General features: G+C 57.7%; 1 protein-coding gene across 1 annotated transcript in view; it reads left to right on the forward strand.

Annotated features, from left to right (window-relative positions):
* Positions 1-2,472: 2,472 nt before the first annotated feature.
* The window catches only part of ZNF385C (zinc finger protein 385C), a gene marked incomplete at its 3' end in the record, with an annotated part of 56,471 nt that continues 41,317 nt past the window's right edge, over positions 2,473-17,626 (forward strand). The window contains exon 1 of the mRNA XM_082297393.1: positions 2,473-2,524. Coding sequence (XP_082153519.1) covers positions 2,488-2,524 — 37 coding nt within the window. The 5' untranslated portion in view covers positions 2,473-2,487. The remainder of the gene's footprint in view (positions 2,525-17,626) is intronic.

The raw sequence follows: 17,626 nt of genomic DNA on the forward strand, positions 1-17,626 counted from the left end.
TCCCCAGGCAGCGCCAGCACCTCCCTGTGTGGGGAGAAGTCAGAGCTGCCAGAGGATGGAGGGCATTGGGGTAATTGTAAAACTCCCTGTTTACTGAAAGCAGAGCTGCTGAGCTTCAGAAACACCAAGAAAGGGGAAGTGTTGCCCATTCTTTCCTGGCAATGCCATTCCTTCATAGCTCCCTCCCTCCTGGTAGTGCCTCATCCTGTTTCCTTGTAGGCCAATTTCTGCTCCTTTAAGCGCACAAAGTCCCTGTACGGAACTGAGCAAGGGGTTGGGAGAAATTTTGTGAGCAACTACAGTGTGATAGAGGGGCTGGGTGTGCTGTGCCTCCTGCTGCTCTGTCCCATGGGATTCCAGGGAGCTGCAGCTGGAGACGACCTTCTCTTTGTTTAGAGTTTTGTCTTCAGCTTCAGAGATATCTGCAGCAAACCAAAATGTTTGAGGGTGACCATGGTCTTGGCACAAACAGTATCTCGGGGAGAAGCAATGTGAAGGACTGCCCTTGGGAGAGGGAAGCCAGAGTTCCCATGGAGGGGGAGAAATGCATCCATGTTCCCCAGTGCTGGAATGCTGGGAGCTGTGGGTCAGGTAAGAGGCCTCACCTCTGCACTTCCTGATCCCCGTGCCTGGAAGGGGAGTATGGTCCCTTCCCTGCACTGTGGTGGAGGCAGGATGAGGCTAAAAGGGTTAAGGTAAGTGAAAAAAGTGTGGAGGAGCCCAGCCCTGCCTCTGCTCCTTGGAGAGGAAGGCTACACCATCATCAGCAGGCTCCTGACAGCCAAGGTACTGTAAAATTTGAGATCCATTAGAGTGCCTGTAATTATTTATAGGGAGGAAAAAAACCCCCATCCTACATTGTGAAAATCAGACGGCACAGCCAACAGATGCACTGAGCTTTGGCAAAAGGGTTCTGAAAACCCAAAGTGATTTATGATGAGCCAGGCTGAGGCTCAGTGGTGCCGCACTGCTGCTTCTGGGGACCTGACTCTGACAGCAGCAGGGAAAGGGACTCCTGGTGTGGACAGGTGGGATCTGCTGCTGCTGGGCCACCTGCTTGTGTTCCAGGATCTCCAGACCCAGAAGGAGCTCAGACTGGGACTCCCTGCTCCTGGCTTCCCCCTCCCTGGCAGCTGGTGGCCCTGGAGCCTCCAGGCACCTGTGGGCTTGGAGGGGTTTGGAGCAGCACGTGCTCTGCCCCCACTTCTGCAGCCTCCAGCTTCTGCCAGCGGCAGCACGGGGCCGATCACACCTCTACCTCTTGGCATCAATTCCACGTTTTAGTGGAGGCAAAGTAGTGAGCAGGCAAGTGCTCTGGGAGACAGGAGCCCCTGAGTACCTGCTCCAGAGAAGGGGGCTCTCGGCCGGAGCAGTTCCCTCCCAGCTGGGCTCCAAAGCTCAATTAGCAGTTTTGGGAAGTGTTTTGAGATCCTCTGCGAAGTGTCCTGGCGGAGGGCAAAATGTGCTTATATAACGTGTCTAGACAGAGTATTCCTTGGGGCGGGCAGCAGGACGCTTTTATATCTCCTCTCCTGTGTCAGCACTGTGTGGCCCCGATGAAAGGTTCTGGGAGCTGCTAAAATATTAACAACGATGACAGTGACAGGCCAGTGCAGATTTTTGCACTTAAAATTGTTGATCTTAGCACAAGGCGGGAGCATGGCAGCAGAGGAGCCCTTGCCTGGAGGCACCTTGTGCTCCATCTGCGACGACTGAGGAGCAAGTTAGCATCTCCCTGCAGGCCCCCTCCCTCCATCCCGCCCCTGGCTCCGGTTCACCCTCCTGGAGCAGCCGGGCTGCCCAGCCATGGCCAAGGTCCTGTCCCTCCCTGCTGCCTGCTGGGCCTGGGTGGGACCAGAGCTTTGCTATTGGCAAAGAACTGCAGCCCCCAGGCGGTGCCACCTCCCTGGAGAGCCGGGCTGTGTGCTACCGCTCAGGATGCGGGACTGGACACCCTTGTCCTGGCGGCTCTGAGACCTGATGACCCGCCATTCTCCGGGGCGCTGATTGCACAGGGCATCTCAGTATCCTGAAATTCAGGTGCCCTCCCCACAGCCCCGCTGTGTCACCCTCCTTTGCGAGTCTAGCCACACACCTTACCGACGCCCCCGAACCCCCGGGAAAGAGCCTGGGGAGCCCCTGTACCCCCACCGTCCCAGCCCGGGGCAGTCGTGACCGAGGGATGCGCGACGGGAGGATGCCCCCGAACCCCTGGCGCCGCTGCGGGATGCAGCTGCGGGATGCAGCTGCGGGATGCAGCACCGGGATGCGCCGCCGGGGTTCCCCCTCCCACTCCGTGCGGGCGCGCGGCGCCGAGGGGGGGTTGGACCGCGGCGGCGCGCGCGCTGCCTTCATCCCCTCCTTCCTCCTCCTCCTCCTCCTCCTCCTCCTCCTCCTCCTCCTCCTCCTCCTCTTCCTCCTTCTCCTCCTTCTCCTCCTCCTCCGAGAGCGCGCTCGCACGGCCGGGAGCGAGAAGCCGGCGGGAGGATGCTGCAGACGGCGGCGGAGCCGGGCGGCTGGGCAGGTAGGGCGGGCGGGGGCGGCCGGGTTCCCGGCACCGGCGGCCCCGGGGCTGGGCTGTGGGCACCGGGAGTTTCAGGCGTAGGAAAGTTGTGGGAGGGGGGGATGCGCTGGAGGGGCCCCGGGCACCGGCAGCGGGGCCGGGTGTTCGGCCGGGGCGCGCGGCGCTCCCCGCGCTCCATCCCGGCGGCGCCGGGCAGCGGGGCAGGGGCGGCGGGGGTGGCGGGACCCCGGCCCCACTGACCACCCGGAGGGGTCAGGGCAGGAGGGAAACTTCTTGAGCGGAACTTTACCGAGGCCCCGGCGCAGCCCCTTTCCGGCGCGGGGCTGAGGTTCCCACGCCGAGCGGGACCCGCTGGGTGCCGATAACCCCGGCTCGTCCCCGCCGGGGTGCCCGCGCTGTGGGGTGCACGGCGTGGGAGCCTCACGGGTGTGTGTGCTGGACTGGGGACTGCGGCAGCACCTGGGTGCGGGCGGCGTTGGCCCAGGTGTCGGGGTGTGCGGCCCGGCCGGGGCAGGGGGTGGTGGAGTGGTCCCTGGGACCCTCTGGGCCCGACTGTGGTGCTCGGCGTGCACAGCACACCCTGCGTGTTCCCTGGCTTGTTCGCAGGGTGCCTGGAGCTGCGTGCGTCCGTGCTCGGATCGGGACATGGAGAGCTGTGTTGGGAATGGAGCCGAGGCTCTGGCCGCCTCCATGGGGACACTTGGCTCTTACGGAAAAAGACCTTCACTGAGCTGTACAAAAGCGCTTTCTCTTGGCTGTGTCTCCGGGTGGGAGCAGAGGGGTCCCTGGGTCCAGGAATGTGGAGGCTGAAGCAGGATCCCCACTCAGCAGATTGACCGCTCTCCCCTGGCCATTACCGATAGACTTTGCTGTTAACTTGGAGCAGCAGTGAGTTACGGTGGAAGCTTTTAAGGAGTTTGCATCGGGGTGGGCAGGGCTGGGGCTTGCTCTGCCCCAGAGCGAACCCCACGGATCCCGGCACAGGGACGTGCCTGTGCCTGCCCTTGGCAGGGCCGTGGCAGGGCGGTGAGCGCCGATCCTGCTGGATGGGCGTGTGGGAAAACAACATCTTGGCACAAGTCGCTGCGATTTGTTTTCAGTGCAAAATTTGAAAGTGCTGCTTAAATAGAGGAGATGATTCTGTGTGAAGGTGAAGGGTCTAGAGCCTGGCATTGCATTCCTGGAGGCTCTAAGGGGCTTCCAGGTTGATTAACCAGTGTGGAGGAATCAGCACCATCTCACTAGAACCTTGCTGCTGGAGCTGCCCCTTCGAGGGCTGGATGTGTCTGTGGGTCCCATGAAGTATGGCAGCCCCTCTGCCCCACAGGGAGCAATTTTGGGTGAAAATGTGAGGCAGGAGCTGGCCCTGCCCTGCTCAGCACTGTGTACACATCGGCTTCACCTCCTTGTTACCTGGGGTGTCTGAGTGGGGAGCGGAGACGTTTGCGTGAGCTGCTGTGTCTGCATGTGGGGCGCGGTGCCTGAAAATAGCATCAATGGGCAGTGCCGCTGTGTGTGACAGCCCGCGGATAAATGAGGCTCTGTCCCGTCTGCCAGCCTGGCTGGGAGTTTCTTGAGCCAACGCCATCCAAATCCACCACCACTGACTTTTTTCTTTTAAGTGACTGCAGGTGTTTTCCGATGGAGCATCCAGCCCAGCGGCTTTGCTGAATGATGTTTGTCACTTGGCTGGAATGGCTCTGTGGGGGTGGAGGAGTTGTGTCGGTCCCTCGGTAGCTGCCAGTGTGATTCCGCCGACCAGAAACTCTCTTGCCATATGCAGAGTTCAGGGAGGAGTGATGATACCGTGTGCTGTGGATTTCGTGCTTGTTCTATAATCTGCCATGTGCATTGGAAAAAAAAGGCTGGTGTGACCCTGGATGTGGCTCCGTCTGTGAATGCACAGAGCCAGGCTCTGCGTTAGCAGGGCTGTGACGTCATGCCAGGCTGTGACTTCCCGCTGTGAGTCTTGTACACCAGCATCCCTGAGCTCACATCGCATCGTGCTTGGCCGGGGCTCCAGAGCGGCTGCTCTCGCTGCCCGAGCGCTGTTCGACTCTGACAGAGCAGCAGCCTCTGTATAGAGAAATTGGGAGGTTGGTTTCATAGTCCCAAGAGTAAGAAATATTTTTTAGGGCTGGTGGCTCACTGCCCTCAGGGCTTGGACCCCAGTGCTGGACTGTGGAGGGCTGCATGTCCTGGTCTTGGTAAGTGAGGGTTGGGTGCCTGGCTGCTCATGTGAGGAGGTGCCATCGTGCTGGAGCGTGCACTGCCGGTGGGCTTGGAGCAGCCATCCCACCCCACCCCATCCCATCCCACCCCATCCCATCCCATCCCATCCCACCCCATCCCATCCCATCCCATCCCATCCCATCCCATCCCATCCCATCCCATCCCACCCCACCCCACCCCGTCCCATCCCACCCCACCCCACCCCATCCCATCCCACCCCATCCCATCCCATCCCATCCCATCCCACCCCACCCCACCCCATCCCATCCCATCCCATCCCATCCCATCCCATCCCATCCCATCCCACCCCACCCCATCCCATCCCATCCCATCCCATCCCATCCCATCCCATCCCATCCCTCCCCACCTGCCTGGCTGATGTTCTCTGCACTGTTTATGGGGGCTGGTGTTCTGCCTGGCATTCCCAGCTGTCCTGGGACAAGGCTTCTCTCAATGTGCCGATGGGGACATGGACAGGGCAGAGTTGCCCCAGGTCATTCTGCCTGCACCCTCCTGCTGTTCATCCCCAGGGACTGGCAGGAATGTGCACAGCCTGGAGCAATGCTGTGGCCATCCACAGCTGTTCCAACCCAAAAATCCTCCTCGAGCATTGCCCCAGCATCCTCAGACATAGGCTGGTGGCTGGTAAAGAAACCTTGGTCTTTGGGCTCTTATTTGTTGTATTTCTGGAGACCTTCCTCCTGTTTGGCTTTTATCTAATCTTTCTGGGGAGATCAATGCATTTCTACAAGTGCACAACACAAGTCTGCTATTGACTGAACAAGGACCTTTGCACGGATGTTCCCAATCCAGTACTGGATATGTCAGTCCCATTGCTTTACACTGGTGAATTTCCAGGGCTAAAAGCAAACCTGCCATGGAAGCACAGGACAGTCCCCAAAACGTGCCAGACTCACACATCATAGGGGCAAAGATTCCCTTTCCGAGCCCTGCAGCCCATCCAACTGCTTCTCCTGTTTCTCAGCTCAATCGGGACTGGAGTTTGAGTTTTCCAAAGCCAGAGCCCTCAGTTCTGCAGCCCTTTAATAATTTCTAGGGATGATAAAAATGCAAAAATGTACATCCAGAGCAGAATAATGAGGCCCATGAGGGTCTATTTGTCAATTTAGCAACGATATTGTGATGTACAAAGGGTATTTCTTAGTATGATGCGCTGAGATTGCCTCCAAAATAGCGCCATAATTTCTGTGTCAGAAAGCCCCTGTCAGGAATTATGTCTGTGCTCTCAAGGAAATCCAGGCTGCAGCTGCACTGTAACAACTGCTCCATTTCTGTTAGAAATACAACAATTTACTTGCCAGTCATCAAAGGGAACCTGCAGATTTAAGGAGCCATGAACCACTCTGCAGGCACAGGATGCCCCAGGTCCCGTGGGAGCTTCCCTGGTGCTCCCCCGGATGCAGGTGTTGGTGTTTCAGAGGCATCAGGATGCTGGTGTGCCCAGCCTGGCTGTGGTGGCAGGGCTGACACAGGCACCCCGGCTGTGGGCTGGGGGGGGACTTTGCTCTGCATGGCTGTGGGGCAGGGTGGGTGCTTCCCCAAGCACTCCTGACTTCACAGGGGCTGATGGCACGGAGAATCCCTCACTGTCAGAGGGCTCTTTATGGTTGTTTTTTTATAAAACCTACCTTTTCCCCCTGCAATGTAAACAGCCTTTTCCCCAAGATGAATTCCCGGCAGGGTGCCAAGGAGAGGAGCTGGTGGTGGGCTTGGGGCTGTGGGGCCCTGCAGGGGTGGGCCCAGGCTGAGTCCCAGTCATGGGAGAACCTGGGGGATCCTGGCTCTGGCGAGGGCTCTGAGCCCTTGATACGAAACAGATCTGCACTGCTTTGAAATGGGAACGTTCCTGAGTCGTGATTTTCTCTGGCCTAATTATGGAAATGTTTTAATTAGTTGATAAGAAAGATCACTGGGAAATTGCAAAGGAAACATTTTGAGGTGAAGCCCTGATCTGTGCCTGTGTCTGCCTAGAGTCAGGAGCTGCCCCAGCTGCTGGACCTTGGTCAGGCAGCAGCGGCCGGGCTCAGGGTGCTGAGGGGACTGGGCACCCCTGATGCTTCCTGTGGTGAGGTGCTGGGTTCCTCTGGCCAACAGGTTTGATCCTGGCAGCTCTGTGCCAGCTTTGCCCACTCCTCTGCCTTGTGCCCACCGGTCAGGGGATGAGCTGGGGCCTCTCTGGCAGGAATCAGGCTGATGCTACTCTGTCTCCTGTTTGAGTATTTCTGCTTCTGATATCTGGCCACTGGCCCTTGCTCTGCATCAGCGGGATGAAGGAACTGTTGAATGTGGGGTGGGTTTTGCCTGTGTAAGATCAGAGGGGGTTCTCACCTTCCTATCAGCCCCCAGTTCTCTGAGAGCTCTGCTACCTTGGAACTGGGAGAACTCTGCAGCCACTGCCCTGGGGACAGCAGGTCACATCTTTGTAAAACCACATGGTAAAGGGCTAAGAGCTTTTTTTGGGGATATTTTTCCCTTTATCCGTTGGAGGAGAGATGTGGGACCAATGACTTGGCCCTTGCAGGTGCCACAGTGATGCTGCCCTGGATGTCCAGAGGCTCGCTGGACCCTGCCAGGACCAGGACCAATGGGGCAGAGATGGTGACTGGAAACCAGCAGAGCAGGACCCTAGCCTCACGGGTTTTGTGGATGTGGGTACTTTCTGGCACATTTTTGGGGGGTGTTGATTTTTTTCTGAACTTTCTCTGTTACTGTGTGTGATTTGCTGCCCTCGCCCTCCTCGGCCACGTGCCCAGGGGATGCGGTGTCACTGCTGTTTGTCTTGGTCGGAAGCGCTGCTGCTCTGCACTCGTTTGAAGGGCTGAAGGCACAGAGCCGGTCTGTGCGCTGGGCTGGAGGCTCTTCTGAGGAGCCTGAAATGCTTGTAGGAAAAAAAAACATAAAAATCCCAAACAAGGGAAGCTTGTTACGGTGCCAGCAGGAGACTGGGAGTGGCCCAGAGCGGCTGCTGGCCAGGCTGGGGAGCGAGAGCTGATGTCAGGCAGTGGGTCTCCCCCCCGGAGCAGGTTCCTCCACCTCAGAGCCCTCCCGCCCAGTGCTGGGTGTGCTTTGTCTCATGCAAGGCCAGAGCCTATAAATATCCCAACTCCAAAATTTCAAGAAGTATTAGGAACTCTCCAGGCTTATTTTTGAGGGCTGTTATGAAAGCGCTTTAGCGGATTAAAGCTCTCCCAGATTAATCTGTGCTCAGGAAGGCAGAGGGTGCAGGAAGGGCACTGCTGGCACCCCAGGCATGTGGTGCAGGGGGTTCACCATGACTCCTGGGCTCCCCACTCCCCATCTTGTTGGGGCATGGGACAGCAGCAGTGGGCTGGTGGGGCAGGGAGGGACACTTCCACAGAGACACATTCCCAGTCCCCCACTTCTCCCAAGCCCCACTGAGCCCCCCAGACCCAGCTGACATCTGTAGGGCTGCAGGTTTGCACAGGTCAATGTCAAATTTATGTCCCCTCTGGTGTCCAGAGGAGGTAATTAGCCAACAGGTGTAATAACAATTTGATAAGTGTGTCAAATAAGTGAGCCAGTTGTGGTGTAGAGCATGCTGTGCCTTTGGACGAGCCTTCCAAGGCCTGGGGATACGCCAAATGGGAACATAGTAATTCCCTTGTCCAGGCTGGGGTCTGTCTGCCCATCCTGGGTCTGTGCAGGAGCTCACTCCTGGCCAGGAGCTGCTGCAGAGCTCGGGGAGGGACCTGGTACCAGCACCCTAGCATTCGCATCTGTGCCAGAATCTCACCTTCCTGGCCAGATGTGGAGGGAGGTGATGACTTGTGTGCTCCATCATCACTGGAAGGCACACAGCAGCATCAGAATCTCGGGGCAGGATGAGTGCTGACTGATGCTGACTTAGGCAGCAGATGAGTGGACCAATGACCAATGCAGGTGCCACAGTGATGCAGCTTGGATGTCCCCAAAGGGATTTACAGACACCTGGCAGCCACCTGCCCCTCCAGTGCTGGCCTGCTGCCGGCACTGCTGCAGTGCCAGTGCTGCTCCCACGGCCATGGGGCTCCGGCCCAGGGAAGTGCCAAGGTGGGTTCCAGCGGCAGAAAATCAGCTCCAGCACCTGCTGGCTTTTGGCATCTTCTTGGTGCTGGGAAAGCTTTTCAGTTTGTCCTTGGGAACATTTCTCCTCCTAAGGACTTGGGCAAACCCTCTGGCAAGAACACGGTGGTGTGTGACAGTGAGATGCTGGCAGGTGACAGGATCCTCCTGAGCGCTCTGGGAGCAGCTCCCCACTGCCCACCCACCCCTGGCTGGCCAAGGAGCTTTTCCTTCTCCTGCCAGTGGCAGGAACCCCAACCCCTCTGCAGCCCCAGCTGAGGGACCACTGGCTGTGGAGTGACAGATAATGCAGGCAGGGCAGGATGCAGGACCAGTGGAGGGTCAGGCTGGTGTGATGCTGCGGTCCCAGGCAGGGTCCCTACTAGGTGTGTCACCCCATGGGGAGGGTGATGGGGAGAGGCACTGGTTGGTGGTGAAGTGCCTGCTGTATCATGGATAAACAGCTGCCCCTTCAAATCCTAATTAGCACATGGCACATGAAGCCTGTTTTGGCTGTGGATGGAGTGAAGCGTGGCTGGTCCCAGGGGGCTCATGCAGATGTGGTGATGGGTCTGCAGGAAGGTGGTCACAAGTCTTGAGGGGCCGTAGAGGGTCGTGCATGAGATGGGGATGCTGCTGAGATGGAGACTCTGCCCCCAGCACAGGGATCCTCATGTGGGCAGGGCAGGCAGGGTCACAAAGACGCCTCTGTGGAGGATTTGGCCTCTCCCTGCCTGCCCTGGCTCCAGCAGAGCTTTGATGGGTGTAAATCAGTAACAGAGGGCAGGAAACCCTGTAGAACCCAGACCCAGCAGTGCAGGGGTCTCACCCTCTCACCACTGAGCCCCATCCTGCAGTGGCACCAGGCAGTGGCTGTCCAGCACCGCTGGCTATGCCCACTGCCAAGCTGAGTGCCAAAATGTCAGTGCTGACAAGGCGTTGGAAAAGGGAGGATTCTTTAAAACATAAAACAAATAAAATTAGGTCTTCTGGTAAGGGATTAAATGGGGGCCCTCAGCTGTATTTATAGAAGGTTCAAAAGTAAATCTGTTCCCAGACTGAATAAATATTTTGCTCAGGCAGGCACGATCTTCAGTTCATCTGTCTTGCAAAGACTTGAGTGAGAGGGGAATTGATTTTCTCCAGCCTGAACAAGACAAGCGCCTCTCAGACCCAGATAGAGAGTGAAGTCCCATTATCGGCTGAAATGGGGAAGCAGCTGGGAAATCATTAAAGCAAAGACAAAGCTGCTTTCGGGAGGTGACAATTCGCTGTCCCCCCCCGGTGGCTGGGGCTGCCATCCCTGAAACTGCTTTGGGGCTGTGTCACTCTGACCCCATGAGAGAGTTTGGTGACACTGGGTGACCATTTGCCAGCAGCAGCAGCAGCTGCCCATGGGAGATGGGAGTGGCTGGCGGCTGGCACTGGTTGCGTTGGTCACACTGGCTGTGTGACTGCACAGATCTATGCTCAAGAGAGGTGGCACGGGGGAACCTGAGTGGCTCAGCTCATCCCCCTGGATGGAGGGGGATCCGTGCAGGTGCAGTGGCGGTACCGAGGACATTGACCTCATTCCCTGCTCCTACACGGATCACCTGGAGGTGCGGACACGCCGACAGCCAGGTCAGCCCTGCCGGACACGGAGTCACCCAGAGCTGGTCCTACTCTCACATGTCGGGTTTCTGCACTTGTACGGCTGCCGTGCTGGGGCTGCCCTGTCTGTAAGAATGAGAGGAAATTACTGACACGTCCCTGTCACTGTCTCCAGCCTGCGGGATGCAGCCATTGGGTCCTTGGGTTGATGCAGGTGGTCCGGACAGAGGTTCCTCTGGCAGCGTTCACCCCAGCGCTGGGTGTTCAGCACAATTCCAGCTCAAAGAGCTTCTTAATTCAAGCCGGCACCTGGTGTTTGCAGACATCAGTTACCGCCAAGACAAGAGGTCAGTGCTTCGCTCTCGATAAAGGCAGCTGCCGGGTCAGCGCCAGCGCGGTGCGAGCTGCGCAGCCGGGGCTGCCGGGGCTGTCCAGCTCCCCGCGGCTGCAGCGCTCCCCTTGCCTTTTCCCAGGTCAGAAAGAAAACAATGAAAGGGAGAATGAAGAACAAGGCAAAATCCTTGGCAGTGTTTTCCAGCTTCTTCTCCCTGTTTTCCAGGGCAGAACCACATCAAACAGATGGTTGCCTGCAGAAGGTCCCCAACCCCAGGTGGGTGCCCGGAGCTGGGATGCTGTGAGGGAGCGGTGGCGGTGCCTGGCTAGAGTTTGCTGTGTGAGCTCTGTCCGCCCCGCGCTAAAAAAAGGCACAAAATGAGCAAAATTATGCGCTGAGTCACTAATGGTTCACCCGCTGCTTTAGTCACCAGTGCTCCCACACCGGGGGACGTTTGCTGAGGGGGCACAAACTGAACTGTCATCGCGTTAAATGGATGTGGCCGAAAGCAGTGAAGAGCTGCTGCTGCATGCGCGTCTTCTGACACTGGACAGACCACTTGGCTCCATAGCCACAGGAGCTGCTCAATTAATGACAACTCCCTGATGAAACCATTGATTAATCGCGGCCGTGTGCTGCGGCGCCGGGGCGTGCTGCCCGCGGAGGTGGTGGCAGGCGAGCAGCTGCTGCCCGTGTCCCGTGACAGCACGGGTCACCATCCTGGTCTCTGTCCTCCCACGGGCATCGCAGCTCCTGCCGGGGGGCACGGGCTGCTGTTCACGGGTGCTGGTGCGGTGGGAGCGGCCCCTGCTCAGGGGTGGTGCCGCAGTGTCCGTGTCCCGTCTGCCGGTGCTCCCCAGTCTCCCCCACCCGACACAGGGCTGTTTTAGCCGCGTAACCCGCCGTGCCGGAGCCAAGGGTGTGTGAAAGAGCCTGTCTCAGCGCGGGGAAGAGCCATAAAGGGCCTATTTATGGAGCTGGCTCCTCACAATGTTTTCAGACACAGCCCTCGCATGTTTTCATAACAGCAACGCCTCCACCTCTCGGCAGCTGCCAGCGGAGCTGAGCCTCTCGCCGCTGTCCCCCGCACGCCCCGAGGAGCCGGGAGCCCTGGCAATGGGCTGGCGACTGCGGGGCTTCCGCTGGGATCCCGGCCCCAGTGCAGCCCCGAGGCAGCTCGTAGGGCCGTGCCTTGGCTGCCTCTCGCATCCTGGCTGCGACCTGGCATTCTGCCTGTGCAGGGACATGCTTGGACCCTTGGCTCCTGCTTTGTGTGGCAGGAAACCGACTTGTCAGCAGCCCCTCTGCCCGGGCCACCTCGCCACCTCGTTTCCCACTGCCTGGAATTCGCTGGCGGGCAGCACTGAGCGCAGGGCTGCATCCGGCGCCCAGCTGGAGGAGCAGCAGCTCCCTGGCTTCACCCCGGGAATACCCTATGGAAGGACCAGCCTCTGCCCCAGCCGTGGCTCCGTGCTGCTCACTGGCCACAGGCGCGGACGATGTGAGCCGTGCCCAGCGCAGCCCTGTCTCCCTGCTGTGCCAGGTACCCTCCGGTGACAGCGTGGCAGCCGCTGCGGTGACAGCGCGGCAGCGATGGCAATGTCATGCACGTGTGGGAGGCAGGTGAGCACAGAGAAGGAGCAGGGAGATCTCTGCTGCTCAGCGCCGATGCGCAGGAGGGAGCAGGAGTGGGGCTGTCTCCATGGCAGGGAGACAAGCAACTTTTCATTAGTCCATTTAGGAATTCCTTTCAAACAGGAACGCTGACCCACCCGAACTCATTAAATAACGCTAATGCTGCTGCCCAAATAAATACTCCAGCTGCCACCTGCACCGCCAGCCAGCACTCGCTGCCCTCTGCCCTTCTGGGAGCAGAGGTTTCCCAGTCTAATTGGATACACGTGCTTCTCTCCTGACACCGATGACCTCCAACACAGCACAGGATTCTCACGCTGCAGTGACTGGGTTCCTGCAGCTCCATCCCAGGGCTGCAGGAGCAAGGCAGTGAGTGCTGGGGCTGACAGGAGCCGGGAGCTGGGACAGGAGTGGAGACACCAAACCGTGGTGAGAAGAGGGAACGAATCCAGGCCATGCTTGCCACTGAACTGATTAAACCCGAGCTCTAAAACTCTTCTTCTGTCCTCCAGCCAGTGAGCACTGTATAACTTCATTACTCCACATCCAGGAGACACTGAGGGACGTGGGCAATTCATTATCATCTGTCCCATTTCATTTCCGTGCCTGTCAGCGCTGGCATCCTGGTGTTCACAGACAAGTCAGGGTTTCAAGGTGTGAACTGAGGCTGAAGGCCAGTGCTCCTGCAGCACGGTTCTGACAGGACCCTTGCACCCCCATCAGTCTTGGGGGCCCCTCAGCAGCACCTCGGGGGTCTCAGGGATTTTGTGCCACCCTCGGGTGTGGCACCACCATCACCAAGATCGGGGCTTTAAGGGCTTGAGTTCAGAGCTGCCACTGTCAGCAGGCACCTCAAGTGCTGGGAGTGCAGCATCATTCTGGGGAGCCCTGACCCCCAACTGAGCGGCATGCAGGAGTGAGGGATGGTTTTGGACCCTGGTTTCTGACTCCTCTCTTCCCCATAGCTCTGGTGCCATCGCGATGTCCCCTATCAGACAGGTCCTTCCTGCTGGCACTGCCAGCTCGATCATGTTCCCCCCAGGCTGCTCTGAGCAGCAACACCAGGGTGCTCCTCCCCAGCCCCAGGGCGTCAGCAGTGGGTCCTGCTGGGCGCTCGCCTCAGATCCTGGTGACTAATTGCTCTGCAAAGAGCATTTCTCACAAATTTCTTTCATGAGAAATGGTAACAAGGCTTTGATTTAGCTCTTATTTTCCTTTCTTCCTGTCTTTTTTTCTCCCTTCCTACCCCAAAAGCAGAAGCCCCTTTGATCGTGTGGGTTCAGGCTCCGTAACAAGCATCTCTGTTTGTGTCGGGGAGTTGTCAGTGTGGTAACATGACAGCACGTCTCCTCGTTGCCTCACACACAATGAATTATTCCTTCCACTCTTTCTTTGCACCATCTCTGGGATAAATTACTGCTCCCAGATGGGTTTGTCACTCAGTGAAGCATCCTTAACCTCTGAGATGATCCCTGCTCAGCATGGAGTGCCGGCCACTGTGGCTCACCCAAGGCTGCAGCAAAACGTTGGAGTGGGGAGTTGTCAGCCTAGCTTGAAAGCAAATTGCTTCGCCAATTTATTTTCTTCCTTGTGTATGAACATATTTTTCTTAAAGGGATGCTGTCACATTAAATACGGAGCTGCCAACTGCAGGCATTAAAAAATCATGGGTCGTCCCATTTTCCTTCCTCCCACTCTAAATTCTGAGAAAACAATAAATTAGGGGTTCTTTTTACTTGTCATCTCCCTTTCAGCTCGAGATGCTTTTTCTAACTTTTCCCAACAGCTGGGAGGTTTGGGAGCTTCAGCACTGTGACAAGTGCCACGGAACTGGGGCAGATCGGGCTGGTGGCGGGGTGGCCCCTCAGCCACGTCATTGGGGTGTCCGGCTGTCCCTGGACCCATCTTCCCAGAGCTCTGGGCCAAGGGCAGACCCAGAGCAGTCCTGGGACAGTGCTTGGGAGCCTCCCCTCCCGCCACAGCTGATGGGACTGAGCCATGTGCTGGTAAGGAAATCTTCCCCAGATCTGTCCGTGAAGGGCGTTCGCTGTCAACAAGTAGCCTGAAGTCTGTGTCACTTTGTCACATCTCCTGTGACAGATGCAGAAAGTCCTTTGCAGCCTTTATGTTTCCAAGCCCTTTTTTTAGGGTAGGTGATGAAAGTAGTTTTGTTATACTTTGACAAAGTGTGTTTCCATGTAGCTTTGCTGAGCTGGGGAAGGGAATCAGGCATTTTTCAGACTGAACAACCTCGTGGCAGTTTCTGGAATATGTGTCTGAGGGATTTGGGATGGGATCATGTCTGATCTGGTGTCAGGTATCAGAAATCTCTCATATATATGAGATCTGATTGAAAACAGGTTCCACCTGCGGCTGGGTCAGTGCTTTCCCTTTTTTCTGCTTCAGGGAATCTCCCTCCCACAGCTGCAGGTAGGGACAAGTCTCTTGCTATTCTTGAATTTTAAAGAAGAATCTCTTCCAAAGCTGCACCATACTGCAGCCTCGCAGCTCAGCAGGGTTCAGCTGCCCCCCAGCCCCACCACATGGGCTCCAGAGCCTCCCCCAGCAGGGTGTTTGATAACATTGATTTTAATAAAGCTCTGGGCTTGTTTTGATGTACGGATCCAAAGCACTACATGGATTTAAACAGATCCCGTTGCAAATATCCATCTGATACCCCTGCTGTGACCGGACTGCAAATGTCACTTGCTTAGCACTATCAAATATTTAATTTACGTTGTAACAGAGGAGCCTTTGAGAGCTCCAGCTTAAACTGGAGGTCTCCTGTTAGCCAGCAGCTCTCCACAAATTCACTTAAAAGCCAATTTCTGCCGTGAAAAGCTCCTGACCCAGACGTCGGAGTGAGGGGAGCTGGGAGGGAAGACAATGCCCAGCTCTGGTGTGGGACCTGCTGGAACCCTACTCATCACTGTAAGTGCTCGTGGTGGGTGTCCTCACCTTTGTCAAGGGGAACACGTGGGTGGGGAGTGGGACCAGCACTGCCAGCATCACCAGGGTGCTCTGCCGATGCTTGTGGCGTTGTGCCTCCAGTGGCACCGCTGCTGACCCAGCTGTTGGTGCCTGCAGTGGGGGTGGCAGGTCCTCAGGAGCTGGCCTGGATCTCATTCTGGATCCTGCACTTGTGGAAAATCATCTTCTCTGGGAACTTCCCTGTGGCAGCTTCAGCGAACAGCGAGGGGAGCACGAGGTGCAGCCAGGGCTCAGACCCTCCCTGTGCATCACCTGGTTCTCTGAATTTTATTTCCCAAGAGAACACAGTGGCTCTGTGAGACGTGGCTCTGCCCTAATCTTGTGGTGCTGACCACAAGAATCCTGAAGGATGCTGTGATCCTGTCAGGTTCTCCTCGGCCAGCAGAGTGGCTGGGGGCCCACGGCCAGTCGGGGCGATGAATCATGGAGCCTCAGTCCTTCCTCTCCCACTGCTCCCTGCGCTGTGCTCACACCTACAGCCGAACCCTGGGACGGAATCTCACACTCCCCGCCTCTTTGCTTTGCTGTTTTCGCTGCTGGTTTGAGAGCAGGTGGCACTGCCTAGGTTTTGCTTCCTAGAGTGGATGGGCACATTCCCTGCCCCGCTGCAGAGGAGCAGCATTGTTCCCTCCATGGCGTCTCCTTCAGCTGGGTTTCAGCTGTCCTCACTGCCCGGGAGCAGGGCTGGGATCTGCTGATTCAGGGGACGCGCAGCCCTGCGGTGTTAATGATCTTGGTGTGCAAAGGAGAGGACAGGCGCAGAGGCACCGTGCTCCGTGTGATGCTCCCTGCCCTCCCGGGAGGCTGCAAGATGTCCCACTGCCCTTCAGCATGTGGGAACGGGGCTGAGGGGAACCCTGAGAGCATCTGAGGGTAAGAGCCGGGCATTTGGGGGATTCAGAGCTGAGGGTTGCGCATGGTCTGAGCCCCCTGTGTGCCGTGGTGCCCGTGCCAGGAGCCAGCCTGCAGTCCAGAGCCCTTGGGGAGAGACGGCTCACACTAATCCTTGCTCTGACAACGGATGGTTTATGGACTGATCCTAAAATGTGCCTCGCTCTGGCATTAGTGGAGTGGAGCATATGCCGGGGCTGGGGGGGCAGCTGGTTTGATGCAGTGTTATGAAATGCTGAAAGTGCTGCAGGCATGCCCAGGCCCCTCCAAAACCTGCGGTCTGCCTGGATCTGCTCAGCTCTCAGGCTGGGACATTGAAGCATCTCCTGATGCAATAGCAGGTCCCCTGGGCTGCCTCCATGTCCAGGGCAGAGCCCCCTGTGCCCACTGCAGCGAGGCCAGCGGCCTTCCCATCCCTCCACCAGCAGCTGGTGCCTCTTTATGAAGTTGCACAGGGAATTCTCTGGGCCCAACCTTCGAGGCAGCGTGGAAAGCTGCCCCATTCCCCCAGCTCCCCTGTCACTGAGAGCTGCTGTCAGGTGCATCCGCCTGCTCTTGGCTCAAGGTGGCTCCTCCAGTGCCACCCCCTGCCAGCTGGCGCCCACTGCCCCGCGTGACGCTCCGGGCTCTTTGGGAACTTGCTGAGCCACAGGCACCAACTCGGACGTGCCGGCTCTCGTCCGGAGGCTGCTGATGAGGGCTGATTTAGTGGCGATCGAACCGCATTTGAAGTGCTCCTTGAAATATGAGACAAGTGTCTGGAACTCTCCGGGCATAGGGGCGGCTGTGGTGCCCTGACGGCCGTGGCACAAGGGCAGGAGCCAGCTCAGCTCGCCGGTGCCAAGGGCAGGGCTCGGCGTCCCCTTCATCAGCACCAGGTAGGAGCCTCCTGTGCCAGGCTGGGGCACCAGGTGCTGCCTCTTCAGCATTGCTTTATCCTGAAAATTGCCTGTGCCAGTGGTGAGGGGTCTGTAAGGAGGCAGGATGGTGGGGCTGCTGCCACAGGGGGTCTGGGGCTCCCTGGTGGCTCTGGAGGGAGGCACAGCCAGGGGCCCTGGTGCAAACATGCACGGCAGTGGCAGGATCACAGAGCTGCTTAAGGGTGCAGACCCTGAGGTGATGGGATGCAGTGATTTGAGTTGTGCTTGGGTGAGGGGTTGTGGCAGCTCTGGCTTTCCTGAGGGTCCTTACAGATGTGAACAAGGACCATGAAATTGGTCCTTACTCAGGGGGTTTGAGGGAATTTTGTGACAACTGTTGGTGGCCACTTTCATACCAACACTTTCTTTTACTTCTGCTGCTTTTATTTACTGTTGTGTGTACTCAGCTGGAGGCAAGGAAGG

The sequence above is a fragment of the Coloeus monedula genome (genome assembly GCF_965178545.1).
Source record: "Coloeus monedula genome assembly, chromosome: 26".
NCBI lineage: Eukaryota > Metazoa > Chordata > Aves > Passeriformes > Corvidae > Coloeus > Coloeus monedula.